A 17,540-nucleotide genomic window follows, 5' to 3' on the forward strand; every position below is an offset into this window, starting at 1 on the left:
TCTGGCCTCTGCTCCGTAGCTGCTGGGTGACCTCTCGTTTGGGGCTCTACTCAGCTCTTCCCAGGAGGGTGGCACGGTTCCCCCCCCCCTTTTGGTGGTCCTCCTCGGGTCCTTGTACTCTGGGGCCTCTGGATATCTGGGGCCTGGATCTCCTCCATACCTGCTTCATACCCTGGTGGACGGGGCTATTGCTCCCCACACTCCCTAGCAGATCGTTACATGGAGAAACCTTTGGAATGCAAGCATGCTGATCCACACACGGGTGTTCACAGACGCGGACTACAGCTTTCTTGGCTGCTGCCTCAAAGCACATTGTGCGCTGTCTATCTTGCGTGCTGCACAATATCGTTTAATATTTAGTATCTACTGTTATCTACTGCTAGCTAGTTTATTGTGATGGTGCTGTATTTTATTATGTTGCTCTTTGTTGTTTGCTTTCTCTTCTGTTTTTTTTCTCCATACAGGTGATCCAGGTGTTTTGTTTGTTTTTCTTTCTTTCTTCCCCCCCTTCTCACCGTCTCTTCTCCCCTTTGGTTTTCTTTCTCTCCCTCTTTCTTTCATTCTTTCTCCCTGTCCTATCCCACAGTCATGTCTGTCCCGTTTGTAGCAACTGAAAATAAAATAAATTCATAATTATAATAAAGGTCAATCAAATGGACCAATATGGCAAGGCCATGATGATCCACTTGGTAAAATAAATCCGCTTGGCATCTTTCTTGGCCTTAAAACAACAATTCTGATGGTAAAGATCCAAACGGGACACAAAAAAAAAGAAAGAAAAAAAAAGAAGCAGAAAGTTAGCGGCCATCCAGGTCTTTATGTCTTTAAGACATTCCTGCAGTTTAACTCATTGGTGTGTGTTATCTGGCTTCATGGACAGATAGGATTAATATTAAATCAGTGTGTAACTTTGCCAAAAAAAATGTGGGCCCATAGTTTTCTGTGGTCTCCTCCCCAACGAGTGACATGTTTAGCTGCACGTTCTCCTTCAATTGGTGGCTGTCTGAGTGGTGTCCAAAAACCTGCGTGGGCTTTACTGACTCTTGGGAAATCCACCCAACTCTTCCAAATTTGTTTTTTTTTTTTCTTTTCTTATCAGATTCTCCTTTTTGCAACACCTTTTCTTCATCTTTATACTTATCACCACACTATGCTTATCTCCTAGAAAGATAAATAATTTCCTTGTAAATAAAAACAGTAACTCATCTGCCCAAAGCATTTTGTAGATTGTATAGCAGCAGTGGCAATCTCCACTTTTTAACTTTTTTCTTGAAATTGAATTCCACCTTTAATCTCAAAAAGTTGGAATTCAACATTCTCGCAAAAGTTGAATTCCAACAATGGCGGCAGCTACTTAGTTGTAATATTACTCTTTCTGGGTCTCAAAATACACTTTTAAGATATTTTGAGGCGTGAATGTAGTTGTGTAAATGTCAGATATCTGCTCGGTTTACAAGACATCACATATTTGCGTCTTAATTAATGTCCCCTGCAGGGCTCCGTACAATGCTCTGTAGTAATTATTAGACTCAATTATATAGGCTCAATATTAGACTTCTTCAAAATACAAAAGAACCCACCCACCACTTTAATCTCACTCTGGGCCTTGTTTTGACATAAAGGATGGAAAATGAACATTTAACAGTGTTTCCTCTTTTGTGATTATTTCCTGATAACATTTACAGTTTTGGGGGGAATACATCACAGCAGATGTCGTTCTGAAAGTGCTGTAACTAACAGTGGGTGGATTAAGAATATAATCCACCCACTGTTATCATCTTCAATGCCCTGTACACAGAGCAGAGCAGCTATCTGAACACTACTCCCACAGAGGCTGATTATCTTGTTAATAGTATTATTATCTTCACTGTGTAACTCTGAATACTGTGGGAAAAGTCAGAAGTACTTAACTCTGATAAAACTCTGAAAAAATAGTTTATTTATCTATTTAGAAAAAATACCCTTCATAAACCATCTTACTCTTCATCACTTTAAGAAAAAGATCAACCCTAGGCGTCCCCTCAGCACTGTGGCCAGGCTGACCAAAAGTCTGAACTGCCAACCATTCCTTTAATCTGAACTAGACTTCATGAACTTTTTTAATCATTAGATAAAAACATCCATAACCGTAACATTATGCACAGCTGCTTTTAGTAAAATTGATATTACAAGCAAAGCGTTGAATAGACACGCCGGTCCACCGTGTCCAGTCATGCTTTGCTTCTCCAAAACGTGATGTATACACACATGCAGGAGTTGCAGTTAGCTGCGGGAACAGCAGAGGGAGATCATCATAATCACGGGAAAGCATTTAAACAGACATTATTAACACATTTACATGCAAATACATACTAGGAGACTAGCTTCATTGTTTCTGGCTATTAAGGACCCTGGAATGCACTTTATAAGGTTTTTGCTCACTATCGACTTTGTGGATTTAAATATATTACCTCCCCCTGTAGGGTGGAGTGCCCACTCCGGGTCGGGGATGAGTTCCTGCCCCAAGTGGAGGAGTTCAAGTATCTCGGGGTCTTGTTCGCGAGTGATGGGAGAAGGGAGCCGGAGATCGACAGACGGATTGGGGCTGCAGCTGCAGTAATGCGGACGCTGCACCGGTCCGTCGTGATGAAGAGGGAGCTGAGTGTAAAAGCGAAGCTCTCCATTTACCGGTCGATCTACGTCCCTACCCTCACCTATGGCCACGAGCTGTGGGTAGTGACCGAAAGAACGAGATCGCGGATACAAGTGGCAGAAATGAGCTTCCTCCGAAGGGTGGCTGGCCTCTCCCTTAGAGATAGGGTGAGAAGTTCGGCCATCCGGGAGGGGCTCAGAGTAGAGCAGCTGCTGCTCCGCATCGAAAGGAGCCAGCTGAGGTGGTTCGGGAATCTGACAAGGATGCCCCCTGGGCGCCTCCTGGGTGAGGTGTTCCAGGCATGTCCCACCGGGAGGAGGCCCCGGGGCAGACCCAGGACACGCTGGAGAGATTATATCTCTCGGCTGGCCTGGGAACGCCTTGGTATTCCCCCGGATAAGCTGGAGGAGGTGGCTGGGGAGAGGGAGGTCTGGGCCTCTTTGCTTAGGCTGCTGCCCCCGCGACCCGGCCCCGGACAAAGCGGATGAAGATGGATGGATGGATGGACCTCCCCCTGTATTTCCATGACACTGGGTTGGATATTTAGTTAGACTCCTTCGCTCCAGTTTATGTTTCTGAGTTAGTTTTGATTATTACTTCCTCCAAATCATCAATGTGTCTTTTACACCCCGTTCCTACAAGACTCAAAGAAGTCCTGCCATTTATTAATGTTTCAATCTTAAATATGATCACCCTATCTCTATTATTGGGCTACGTACCATAGGTCAAAAAGCAGTATTCAGTATTGTAATTCATTATTATCTGGACATCCTAAAAACTTCCTGAAAAGCCTTCAGTTGATCCAAAATCTTGTAGAAAGAGGAACAGGGACTAGAACGAGAAAGCGTATTTCGTCCATACTGTCGTCCCTTCATTGGCTCCCTATTAAATCCAGAAGCAAATTTAAAATCCTCCTCATCATAGAGCTTGAACAGTTGGTCCCCGTCTTACCTTAAAGACCTCACAGTACAGAGCCTGTCAAACAGAGCACTTCTCTCTCAGACTGCTGGTTTACTTGTGGTTCCCAGGATATTTAAAAGTACAGGGTGGGCCATTTATATGGATACGCCGTAATAACATGGGAATGGTTGGTGATATTAAAGTCCTGTTTGTGGCACATTAGTATATGTGAGGGGGCAAACTCCTCAAGATGGGTGGTGACCATGGTGGCCATTTAGAAGTCGGCCATCTTGGATACAACTTTTGTTTTTTCAATAGGAAGAGGACCATGTGACACATCAAACTTATTGGTAATGTCACAAGAAAAACAATGGTGTGCTTGGTTTCAACATAACTTTATTCTTTCATGAGTTATTTACAAGTTTCTGACCACTTATAAAATGTGTTCAATGTGCTGCCCATTGTGTTGGATTGTCAATGCAACCCTCTTCTCCCACTCTTCACACACTGATAGCAACACCACAGGAGAAATGCCAGCACAGCCATCCAGTATGCGTAGTTTCAGGTGCTGCACATCTCGTATCTTCACACCATAGACAATTGCCTTCAGATGACCCCAAAGATAAAAGTCTAAGGGGGTCAGATCAGGAGACCTTGGGGACCATTCAACTGGCCCATGACGACCAATCCACTTTCCAGGAAACTATTCATCTAGGAATGCTCGGACTCGGCACCCATAATGTGGTGGTGCACCATCTTGCTGGAAAAACTCAGGGAACGTGCCAGCTTCAGTGGATAAAGAGGGAAAAATATCATCATGTAGCAATTTCAAATATCCAGAGGCCTCGAGGTTTCCATTGATGAAGAATGGACCCACTATCGTTGTGCCCCATATACCACACCAAACCATCACTTTTGTTGTTCCAACAGTCTTGGAGGAATCCATCCAATGTGGGTTAGTGTCAGACCAATAGCGGTGGTTTTGTTTGTTAACACCATTCACATAAAAGTTTGCCTCATCACTGAACAAAATCTTCTGCATGAACTGAGGGTCCTGTTCCAGTTTTTGTTTTGTTCATTCTGCAAATTCTGTGCGCCGATCTGGGTCATCCTTGCTGAGATGCTGCAGCAGCTGGAGTTTGTAAGGGTGCCATTTGTGAGTAGCTAATATCCGCCGAAGGGATGTTCGACTAATGCCACTCTCCAGTGACATGCGGCGAGTGCTACGCTGTGGGCTCTTGCTGAATGAAGCTAGGACAGCCACTGATGTTTCTTCATTAGTGACAGTTTTCTTGCGTCCACATTTTGGCAAATCCAACACTGAAGCAGTTTCACGAAACTTAGCAAGCAGTTTGCTGACTGTAGCATGGAGATGGGTGGTCTCGTAGGGTGTCTTGCATTGAAATCTGCTGCAATGACCCGGTTACTGCGTTCACCAGATATCAACACAATTTCGATCTGCTCCTCACGTGTTAACCTCTTCGACATGTCAATGGCTGTGAACAAAGAGAAACTTGTAAATAACTCATGAAAGAATAAAGTTACGTTGAAACCAAGCACACCATTGTTTTTCTTGTGACATTACCAATAAGTTTGATGTGTCACATGGCCCTCTTCCTATTGAAAAAACAAAAGTTGTATCCAAGATGGCCGACTTCTAAATGGCCACCATGGTCACCACCCATCTTGAGGAGTTTGCCCTCACATATAATGTGCCACAAACAGGACTTTAATATCACCAACCATTCCCATGTTATTACGCCGTATCCATATAAATGGCCCACCCTGTAGAATGCAGAGATGATCGTATGGTCGTTGTTGTAAAGGCTCACCTTCTAGCACATTCACTTCACCAGATGCACCTTGTTTCTTTTCCTCACCTTTGATTGGGTGTGGTGCTTGGCCTTAATTGCACTCACCTACCCCTCACTCTTTCTTCACTCCCACATGGGGCGGCAGCTGAGAGAGAGCAGTTCATGTGTGTCTTTCTTTCCTCTCAGCTGCATTTGAATAAAGCACCAAATCCACACTTTAAGCTTAAATTTCAAAACTTACATTTTAACTACTGATTTTATCTACTGTTCTGATTTTATCTGTTTTGATTTTATATACTGTTGTTTGTTTGTTTGTTAATTAGTTAGTTAGTTTATTTGCTTGTTTTAATCAATTGTAAATCATGCTTTTTATTTGTTCTTGTTTCTAATGTCTCTGTAAAGCACTTTGAATCACCTTATTGTTGAATTGTGCTATACAAATAAACTTGCCTTGCCTTGCCTTGCCTTGCCTTTACCCGTTATACAATAAAACGACAAAACCTGCAAATGATGACTGCTTATTCTCATTCTAATCCGATGAGCCCATGATGATGACTACTGAAACCCTGAACCTTCCTTCCTCCAAAACATGGTCCTCCGAGCCGGAGTAGCGTTAGCGTCATGGATTCACAGCAGCCATTGACTGAAGATTTGAGACGTTCCGGTCGTGATAGTCGACCTCCTGCCTACCTGCAGCAGTATGACGTTCAGTACCCTGGAGCTAGAAGAGCTACATGTGAGACAGAGAGTCAAACAGAATGCCAACATAGTGACAAAGACACACATGGGCTGCAGGATCCTGTCGGAGAGTCAGAAAGACAACCAGAGACATCCCCTGCTCCTTTACCCACCAATCAAGATGAGGTGATGAGGGAACTCCTGATGACAATGAGGGAGATTAGGCAATTCATGATTCAGTTATCTCCTCCCCATTCTCGCAGTTCCTCCAGATCTTCAATTCACACTGTCTCTGATGAAAGCAAATCCTCTGTTTGCGGTTTACAAGCCATTCCCCAAACACATCAGCAACATGAGCAGTTCCCAGTGATTGATCCAGCAACATGTCAATCACCCTCTCAGCCCCCCCCAGGTTAGCCGTCACTCTGGTGCAGTTCTGGCTGCTAGCCCTCCTTTCCCTAATTCAACAATATTAGATGCTGCAGTTCCTTCAAGTGGTTTGCCTAGACCAGTTTTTCCGACACCAGATGAGACTCCTTTTAATTTCCTGGCCACGCCACTGCAAGGTCCCCACCAGATTTCATGTGTTCAACCTGCTGTTCCTCTAGATGAAGACCCCGCTCAACCTCTCGTCTGCATTCCAGAACCAAGGCAGCACCCTCCTGTAAAGCAGCAACCAGCTACATCTGATGGTTTGCATGCACAAAAACCTTCAGTACCCATTACTGCTAGTTCTAGTCACCCTGTTAGCACTAGAACACATGTGTATAAGCTTGAGGGTCCTTCTTTCCCAGACCTTACCAGAGAAGATGAAATCCAGTATAGGCTGTTACGAATGGCCCTTACTAACCTGCTTGACCCTCATGAGACGGAGCACTTTAAATATCATGTCCTCCTCGATCATCTGAAAGTAGACCAAGCTAAACGGTTAGCTATTTCCTTTTCCTATGCTCCTGACCCATACACTCAAGCCATCAAAGCTTGAGTTATGAGCGTTATGGGCAACCAAGACAGCTAGCATTGAAAGAGCTACGGAATATACTGGAGCTTCCTCCTATCAGAGCAGGTGATGGTCGGACTCTGGATAACTTTGCTCTTCATGTGCAAGCTTTAGTTGGTTTGCTTAGCACTATGGGTGATCAAGGACGGACAGAACTAAATTGTGGCTCCCATGTCGATCGCCTACTTGAAAAGTTGCCCCCAGAGCATTCCAGTCGCTTCAAACGGCACATTTACAGGGAACAAGGAGATGTGACGTATGACTTACCTTTGTTCTCATCCTGGTTGCAAATGGAATGCAAGTGTCAACCAAGAAAGGACAGTCCTGTTTCATCCTTTAACCAGCCACGACCTGCCCATAAGTACACCTCTCCACTCACAACAATATTACATGGGACAAATGCATCCGATCCTGTACAGGCAGCACAACCCATCATAATGACTAAGGCAAGATGTGCATATTGCTGCTCACCTGAACATCACATTAGTAAGTGTCCCGAGTTCATTCAGAAGACAAAGGATGAGAAAATAAACTGGATAAAAGCAAACAAACGGTGCTGGCGTTGTGCTAGGACTCATCAGGCCGCAAAGTGTGACCTGAGGAAAGCATGTGCCACCTGTATGGGACTACATCTACAGATCCTATGTGATGTAAATAAGAGATCTAAAACTGAAACTAATCCTGTAGTGAGGACACTACACTTTGATAGATCTAGTGATTGTCCCAGTGTCCTTTTAAAGGTTGTGAAAGTGCTCCTGCGAAATGGCAAAAGAACTCTTGAAACATATGCAGTACTTGATGATGGCTCCCAGCGTACCATTCTTCTAACATCAGCTGCACAGCATCTCAATCTAACTGGGGAAGCAGAGAGATTATCACTTAGAACGGTCCGTCAAGAAGTTGAAACTATTCAAGGTTCTTCCGTAAGTTTCAAAATCTCACCCATCGCACATCCAGAGAAAACATACACAATTAATAATGCCTTCGCTACAAGTCACTTAGCACTTTCAGACCACACCTACCCCGTATCCTCTCTTCAACGGAGATACAAGCATCTTCAAGGTATCCCATTAACCTTTACTAACAAAGCAGCTCCACTACTGCTCATAGGCTCTGATCATACCCACCTTATTACGCCTATTGCACCAGTTAGACATGGACCATTTGGATCTCCTGCAGCAGTCAAAACCCGCTTAGGATGGACACTCCAAGGTCCAATCACAGACTTCCAACCCCAGAGCAGTTCCACGCATGCCCAATGTTTATTCACATCTTCCAGTTCAGGTTCAGGAGAACCGCTCCAGCACATCCTTGTGTCCGCTGATGGCTCTGAATTCATTCAGCCACTTCATACTCTACCATCAGCAGTACCTATGTCGTCACCGGCAGTGCCACTATCACCAGTTCCACCGCCTGTGGCTGCCATTCCGCCAGTGGTCAGGGCGCTGCCTGCTCCTGCATCACCTGGTCCTGCCTCTGCCAAGCCCCGTACATTGCCCCCAGCACCTGCAAAACTGCCCAACGGTCTGCAGGTCTGGGCCTGCCGCTGCATCCCACGCGGTTGGCATTTGGACCTGCTTTGCCGCCACCGCTGGCTACATGGTCGGCCCCCTGAACTGTCTGGCCTGCATTGTCGACCTCTAGGTCGACCCCCTGAACTTATAGTAGACCTGTAGCATGTCTGATTCCTCTGCCCCCGCTTTGAGAAAAGGAGCATCTCTAATCCTTTGAACATATTTCTCAGTAGAAATATGGGAGCGGCTGTTGTAAAGGCTCACCTTCTAGCACATTCACTTCACCAGATGCACCTTGTTTCTTTTCCTCACCTTTGATTGGGTGTGGTGCTTGGCCTTAATTGCACTCACCTACCCCTCACTCTTTCTTCATTCCCACATGGGGCGGCAGCTGAGAGAGAGCAGTCCATGTGTGTCTTTCTTTCCTTTACCCGTTATACAATAAAACGACAAAACCTGCAAATGATGACTGCTTATTCTCATTCTAATCCGATGAGCCCATGATGATGACTACTGAAACCCTGAACCTTCCTTCCTCCAAAACAATCGTTGTCCGGTCTTCTTCCTCTAGCCCCCCACCCCGCCCGGAACAGGATTTTCCAGAGGCTTAATATCCAAGTGTCTTCAGGCAATATACTGAACCCTGGGTTTCCTCTAATGTGTGTGTGCGCGCGCGTGTTTGTGTGTGTGTGTGCGCGCGCGCGTTTGTGTGCGTGTGAGTGTGTGTGTTATTAGGTGAGGCTTGTTGGCATTATATGCGTACCAGTCGAGTGTTCCTCTCATGTGGCTGATGTGATCACACACAGATCTATTTCTTGACTCTTCATTTGTCTCCAGCACCTTACACTGCTGAGCTCTCCTCTCCAGATGAAGTGGCAGGAAATGTGCAAAGTGGACGCAGCATGTTGCTTTCATGGGACCTCAAAACTTCCTGTATCTCAGACATAACAGGCCATTATGGAAGTCATCATAGTGACACTACTGTAGTGTTGTCGGTTCATTCACAGCATAAACGGACTGGTTCTCTTTGAGATTGCATTTAGATTAGTTTAGTAAAAATGCCAGTGCAGCAACTGCACCATTCAGCTGTACTGTAAACAGGAGTTTGTGATGATGCACACACAGATTTACACTTGATGTGCACAAATTCACCAAAACTGAATCAAAGATCATTTAATCTTTAATCTCCTAGATAAAAGGTCAGTCTTAATTATTTATGACCACTTTATAACACTCCCTTTCTTCCTTCATCCTCCTGTACCATCACAATATTATGAAGGTCATTTCTGTTCTCAGTCCTTTAGCCCACGGGTTCTTGTGTGACAGAAGCAGATATATTAAGTAAAAGGGGTGAAGAGACACCGTTAAGCTGCTGTTGGTGCCAAAAGCCATCTGAAGATTATTAAGCAAATGGCTCTCTGTTGGATCCATACTCTCAACATCCTATTAAACAACTCAAGTCTGCAGGTTGCTGGGGTCAAAAGGAAGCGCTCCCTTTTTGTATTAAGTGTGTGACACACATGTACAGCCTCGTCGGTGGACACGCACACACAGTTCAGACCATTAAAGCGCTGTGATGACTCTTCAGAAGGCAGATTTTAAACTGAAGGAAACAAAACCAAAAGAAAAATGACACTTAGCTGCGTGTGGCTTCATTTAAGCACCAAAGTCACTCAGTCTGCTTCGTGTGATCGGTAAATGAACCGGTTTTTTTCTCCTCTCAGGAGCTCAGTCTGGGTAGAGCTTTTTTTCTCCTCCTCTCTTGTGTATTTCATAGTTTTTCTCTGACCTGTCTTCCCAATGTGATGTTTGTACAATGTGTGTATAGTCGGTAACATGTACATGTAATGATGCAAGTGACAACTGAAGGCATAATCAATCAATCAAAGCATTTTATACAGCATGCCTCATTCACCCATTCACACAGGCACGATATTCTGCACTTAAGTGCTTTCACACACATTCATTGGAGAGCAACTTTGGGTTTAGTTCCTTGCTCAAGGATATTTGGCATGCAGCCTGGACCTGCCAGGGATCGAACCACTGATTAGCAGATGACCTGCTCTACCTCCTACAGCCAGCCTGTCTGCACGAACGCTAGCTGCTCGTTCAGGACCTATTAGGACTGAAAGGTTTTACACTAGCTCCAGTAAACTAGGCCCTGTTTACTGGTACTCAATCAAGCCCATCATTGCCATAGTCATGAAATCCTCAGCTGGCAAAAGTAAAATACGGACACTGGGCACTCCTCCTTCACAGAGGTGTGTGTCAATGATTGTTAGCAAAGAAACCAATAACTTCATAAATATCAAGATCATTTTTAAAGCTCTTAGAAAGCTGAAAAATAGGAGTTGTACAAAAATATTTGTGCTTCTCCAAAATGTCCATGTGAAAGTAATAATGGATTGGATTTATATAGCGCTTTTCAAGGCACCCAAAGCGCTTTACAATACCACTATTCATTCACTCTCACATTCACACACTGGTGGAGGCAGCTACAGGTGTAGCCACAGCTGCCCTGGGGCAGACTGACAGAAGCGAGGCTGCCATATCGCACCATCGGCCCCTCTGGCCAACACCAGTAGGCGATAGGGTAAAGTGTCTTGCCCAAGGACACAACGACCAGGACAGAGAGCCCAGGGATCGAACTGGCGACCTTCCGGTTACAGATACGCTTCCCAACCCCCTGAGCCACAGTAACCAAAGTAACCAAAAGGAGAAACTGCACATGATGCAGCAGCCTGAACATGTTGTCCTGTGCCTCCACTCTGCACCAGTCTTCAGCAAGCATAACACAACACAAGTCAAATTAATGAGAATACAGTGTAAAAAAAAGTCTGAATACTGTGTTTGAACAGGAAGGGCAGCAATGACCACTCACATTTGTGTTGAGGTGGCAACAGAATATCCACTGGAAAACTTAGTTTCACTTAAAAACGTCTTTAAATTTAGGAGCGCTGAACTTTGTTATGGACAGATTGTCAATGACCACATAAAGAAACAGGAAGAACTGATTTGAAAAAATGTTTTTTTTTAAAATAGCTTTATTAATGTAATTTTGATAAATTACAAATGTTACTGACATGCTGGTGTAAAGCAGGTTGATAGTGTGGTACAGTCTGGAATGAAAGTGTTTGGCTAAATTAGCAGTATGCAGTACAAAGTTAGCTCCGGTCAGTAACAGGTTAACTAAACACACCATCAGGAAACAGGAACAAACCAGTCTCTTTCCAAAGCTATACCAGTCCTTGTTTGAATAATATAATATTACAAACCCAGCTTATTACGCTTGACTTTAATTTGATTGCTTTCACAGAAAATTATTGTTTATAAAAAAAAAGTGCAAAGGATGAAAAAACACAAGCAGACAAACATTAATATTTAGGGTTAAAATGCTGAACACCAGAATACTTATAATAATAATTTTTGGCAAATGTTTTTAGGTTTTTGGTCGTCATTATTCAGCCTTAGAATGAGTGTTATCATAAACAAACCAACGTGATTCGATTTATATGAGTAAACCTAACCCTAACCCTGAAACAAGCCCCTGTTAGAAGACAGCTGTTAACAGTGAAATCAAATATCAAGTCTTCTGATCTGTCACAGATTTGAGTTTTGATAGTGTTTCATCCTGTGTTGGTCGTTAACTTATCATATTTTGAGTTTTAACGAATAATTTCAGCTATGCAATAAATATATGAAAATTCACAACACGTCTGCTATGCAGTATTCATGGCAGCACAAGCAAACACAGCACAGCTAAAACACAGGCAGACTAAAAACATCAAACTTTACCAGTTTGACAACAAGTTCAAGAGTTACAGAAAATGAAGGTGAACAATGAAATGAGCTGAAGACTAAACTGTTCCCATGGAACCATGGCTGACTGTGACCTACACCCGTTTCCACACCTTGGCTCGTGTGATTAGGTAGGGGGTCCATTGCCCCTCTTGGGGGGGACACTCCCACAGGGCTTAAATCTGTGACTCTCCACAATTTGACCCTAGAACTGAAGAAGCTTCTCGGATGAGAGGTGAAACGTCTTCAAGCAACTTAAAGAAGTCCAGAGGCTTTTCTTTCCGAGCTCCGTAGACTACGATGACCTGGATGACTGAGGCTTCACAGACATGTTCCCATGGAAGTGACACATGGACAAACACACCTGCTATGAAATGACTGAAGTAACAGTAGTAATATTTGCATTTCAAATATTCTGATCACATGATTCAGACATTATTCCATCTTTAAGTCCTAAGTTTAGGTTACGATCAAATCATTCATTCATTTATTCAGTAGAAAGTAAATAAAATACTTTCAAACGCTGCATTACTACATATGCTTTACAGAAAAGTTCTAAACCTGTTTTAACATGATGTAATCAGCTGCAGTGTCAGAGCTATGTGTGCAGACACGAATAAAGCCTGCTTCTCTTTCTGGGTCACCTCTCATTCGTGATGATGACAGATGTGCCAGTGCGGTGTGGGGTCTCTCTGTGGCTCTCAGGAGATGAGCTGGAGCTGGGACTCTGGCTAGTACAGTTGTAAGACACCATCTCTTTACCTTGGTAACAATGGCCATCTGTTATATTGCTCAGTGAGGCAAAAGGGGAGGCCTTAATAGGACCAGGTTTGCCCAAGACTTGATGAAAGTTTAAAGACATATATGGAGCTCCTATACCTGTCAGCATTCTTGTGTCGTCTGCAGATCTGGACTGTGGCTCCGTGGCAGCTCCAAACTGCTGCTGGTCGTCAGCAGGTTGATGATATTCTGCAGCAATGTGACTGTAAGGGGTCTCCATCATACAGAGCATCTTCTTCTGCTCAAGCACTATCTGCACAGGGAGCGACTGGCCTATGCCATGCAACAAGCCACCATGCTCACCTTTACCAAGTACCAGGCTGCTGAGCACAGGGCAAGCCAGGGCCCTGTCACCTTTTGCATAATGTTGCATGTCCTGGTTTAAAGCTTTACTCCCCTTTGCGGCATGAGGCTGGGCATGTGGACAAACTTTGCTATGGACGAGTGTGTAATGTTCACAGAATTCGTCCTTTAGCCTGCTGTTTGAAAGAGGGTTCATTCCACTGGGACAATCATCCTGGTACCTACGGTCAGCTGCCAGTACAGGCCCTATTAAAGAGAAGACATGTTCAGAAGTTGGCTTGCACCTTAATTAAAATGACATGAGCACTCTGCTGAATGGCTCCTAAGGAGTTTACAGTGTTATTCATAAGATGTCAGACTGTCAGTGTTTTAATGAATCCACCTATGATGTTATTGACAAATGCATGTTTTCCTGAGCTTGCATTCACTACTGCAGACTAAGCTTTAGTTTAACATTCTTCCATTCTGAAAACAACATGAATTGTGTGGATATGAATATGGACTTGCAAGTTAAAGCTACAGCTTTCTGTTGTTGGTGCGAGTGGCAATGCCATTGAAAGCCTATCTGTAACACTGCAGAGATCAAGAGGACCGAATGCATTTCAGAACAGCATCAGCTTTACAAGCTGGCTAACCTGGAAAACACAGAACAATTCAGAAAAACACCAGACTACAAAAAATGATTCTGTTGGCTTCAATATGGACTTCCTACTTGTGTTTGTGTAGTCTGGCATTTGTTCAGAACCAGAACTCCAGACCCTCAGTCCTCACTGGACCATTATATTTCAAGCAGCTTGTGAAGCCCAACTCCTTTACCACTGCTTTCACCAGTTGCCTCTTCAGGAGAAACTTAACTGCTGTTTCCCTGTGTACAGATTGTTCTGCATAGAGCCAGCAAGCTATTTTGTGTTCTTGGGAGACCTGTTTGTGGGCACCTTTGCCATCAAGCTGCCTCTTCTAAGCCTGGACATGAAGGAAAAATACATACTTCTAGCTGCTGGGCTCACTCACCCGTCTTCCTGACCTCACAGCGCAGGCTTTTTCTTTTTGGAAAAAAAAGATCTGAATGACAAAATTCATCAACCACTGGGAGGTGGCACGAGCATTCTTTATCCCAAACGGTAGCACTTTAAACTGGTATAAGATATCATAAGCCACAAATGCTGACATCTCACAAACACGTTCTGTCAGTGGTACCTAACAGTACCCTTTCAAAAGATCAACCTTACGTACTTAGCCCTACCCACTTGGTCAATGCAGTCTTCCAGCCGAAGTATGGGGAAAGCATCTGAATTCGTGACATGACTGACCTTCCTAAAATTCACCTTCCAAAAATGATCTGATCATCTGCTGGTTATTAATATCTTGTTAAATGGCATGAGTCACTGTGAATTAGTCACCACCAGCACTGTGTGTGTGTGTGTGTGTGTGTGTGTCTGAGCATTTTAGTTCATGTTATTTGTTCAGTTAAATGTTTGCATGCTCTCTGTCTTTTGTTCATCTGTTCTGTGACAGAGGGGAGGTCAGATGAATTTGTGTAAATATCCCTCCTTAGCAGCTAACAGTACAGGTGAGCTCCACGCCCCATCTGCTGGCTCAATCACACCAATCTGGAGCATGTAAAGCACTTCCTCCTTCGCCACCTTCCATTTGTGAGGGGACAGATGATGCATGTTGTTTGATTGGGACTGCCTCTCCCACATCCACATCATCAACAATCCTATCAGATATTCCAGGCACATCCTGAAATAGCTCAGAATAGCAGTCAACTACCTCCTGCCTCTGGAGCTGCTCTGGCCTCTGTGTTATATAGTCTGGCATTAACAACCTCAGACCCACATAGCAAGCAGGTCTGGCCCAGATTGGTGTCATGGCAGAGTGTATGTCAACCAGATGTGCGCCATGTCTGACAATGATGGCGCTATTTATGTTCCTTTTTTCCTATTTTAGTTAGAAGACCCAAATGCCATGTTGCAATACTATACTGTTATGGCAGCCAACGTTTCAAATGCAGATTTGACAGGTTTGTGAGTGTACACTTTATCCAAAACCTAGTGAGGGTTTACTCATGTTTGCCAGTGAGTGGCTGTAGCTCAGGAGGTAGAGCAGGTCACCTACTGATTGGAAGCTTATTGGTTCGATCCCTGGCTCCAACAAGGTCCAACAAAGTCAACCATTATGTGAGCAAAAGGCTCATCCTCAACTGGAAAAAGTTGTAATGGTGTTACTGGGTTAGATACACTTGGCTCTTCGACAACATGGCAGCGGCACCAAAATAATTTCATATCCTTCCACATACTAGGCCAATATAGGTGTTGGCTAAGTTTCTCCAAGGTTTTCTTTGCAGCCATGTGTCCAAACAATGACGCATGCACCAACTGCAAAACCTCCTGGCGACAACACTTTGGCAAAACGACTTGTTCTGTTGTGGCCCGGTCCTCATCAGCTGGCCTAGAAGGAGGCCTCCACTTCCTGAACAATGTGTCATTGTGAAAATAGTAACACTTTGGCACATCTTTAGCCTCCTGCACTTACTGCTGACCTCATAGCATGTTCCAGGGAAGGATTATTCTGCTGCTTCTGCACCAGAGACTCCCAATTCAGAGGGTCCTCCTCATGTTTTACTCACATGACCTGTTTATCTCTTCTGACAGCTGTGAAGAGCACCCATTCCTGGGTCATCACCTATACCACCACATGCTTTATTCCCATCAACAGGTTGCACATCACAGCCATTCCAAGTGCTTAATAGGGAATCAGAGAGGTTAGTAAAAGGGTGGTTCACAGGGGGGCCACACATGCAGGAAAAACTTCAGGAAACTCCAGCTCTCTTGTCTTGGGGGAATCCACTGCGTAATCACTGACAGACAGAGCAACTTTAACCCAGGCCACATCATTGGCCATAATCAAATCGATAGATCTAAAGGAGAGATTTGTGACTCTGCTACATTACAAAGCCTCTAACCAGCTCAGATCTCAGGTAAAGCTTGTATACCTGCAGGATCTCATGACCCCTCCTACACCTCGCACAGTGGTGAACTGTGGGAGACAGTGGCCTCAGACATAAATCCATCATATCCCTGTAGTTCATTGAGAGACTCCCGAGCTATTGTTACAGACCTACCGGCCTGGTATTATTTTGCCTTCTTGGTAACCAGGGCACTGATTTTTCTTGTGACCTAATTTATGGCGCCAATAACAACGAGGCTCTGCAGGAGAATTCTGGCTCCTACTTTGGAATAGAGCTGATCCACTGGGCTGTTGTATCAAACTCTTTTCTTGTCCTGACGGGTGCCAGGTCCTGCTTCCACCCTGACCATATGGACCATCCTCACTCCTATCCTCATTAACTCTCCTCCTCCCCAGACTGACTCCCACCTTAAATCCATGGGCAACTTCATAACAATCGTCCAACTCTGTGGCCTCCGGGGGCTCACAACATCACATTCATTGAGATAAAAGTCAACCTCCCTGGGAGCACTCACTTTAAATTGCTCCAACAACATTAGGTCCTTCAACTTATGATGATGACCAAAAGCCTGAGATGAATTTATCCAACAATGCAAAGCAACTTCCTGTCTATGCCACATATCCAAATAAGACTCACTTGGTTGTCTCCCCAGCTCACGTCACTGCCTGCGGTAAGTTTACGGAACACCTACCATAAGAAGGCGTCATATTTCAAAAGTGGCATCTAGCGCTGCTACTGCTCTGAACCATCAAAGCCCACTTGTCTTCAGGCCACCCACTATCTATAGCAACTTTTTCAAACATCTCAAAAAACACATCAACAGCATCTTCATCAAATGAAGGCATAAAAACACGAGCTCTATTCAGATCGAATCTATCATCACCTTGGCTTCCTTAGCTTTGTTCACCTCTCATTTACCTAATCTCTCCAGGCAAGTCCCTTCCCTCTTTTAACTCTTTCCCTCCTTTTGCTCCATTATTTGCTGTCACTTTTCTCCTCCACCAATTTTCTACGTTGCCTTTGCTCTAACCGCACTTCTGGCCGCAAAACCTCCATTAGGTGCAGCGCAATTGCAGGTTTAGCCAGACCTTCCTCCAGCGAAACCTCCTCTTCTCCTGCCAGATCGATCAATTCATCCTTCTTCAACCTC

General features: G+C 44.3%; 1 protein-coding gene across 2 annotated transcripts in view; it reads right to left on the bottom strand.

Moving 5' to 3' along the window:
- Positions 1 to 11,589: 11,589 nt before the first annotated feature.
- Positions 11,590 to 17,540, bottom strand: part of sim2 (SIM bHLH transcription factor 2) — a 60,090-nt gene continuing 54,139 nt past the window's right edge. For both annotated transcript variants that reach the window (XM_085419777.1, XM_085419778.1), the window contains one exon: positions 11,590 to 13,665. In XM_085419777.1, coding sequence (XP_085275903.1) covers positions 12,977 to 13,665 — 689 coding nt within the window. In that variant the 3' untranslated portion in view covers positions 11,590 to 12,976. The remainder of the gene's footprint in view (positions 13,666 to 17,540) is intronic.

The sequence above is a fragment of the Rhamphochromis longiceps genome, linkage group LG10, assembly GCF_057381845.1.
Source record: "Rhamphochromis longiceps isolate RC_006_pf linkage group LG10, R_longiceps_female_GT1.1, whole genome shotgun sequence".
Taxonomy (NCBI): domain Eukaryota; kingdom Metazoa; phylum Chordata; class Actinopteri; order Cichliformes; family Cichlidae; genus Rhamphochromis; species Rhamphochromis longiceps.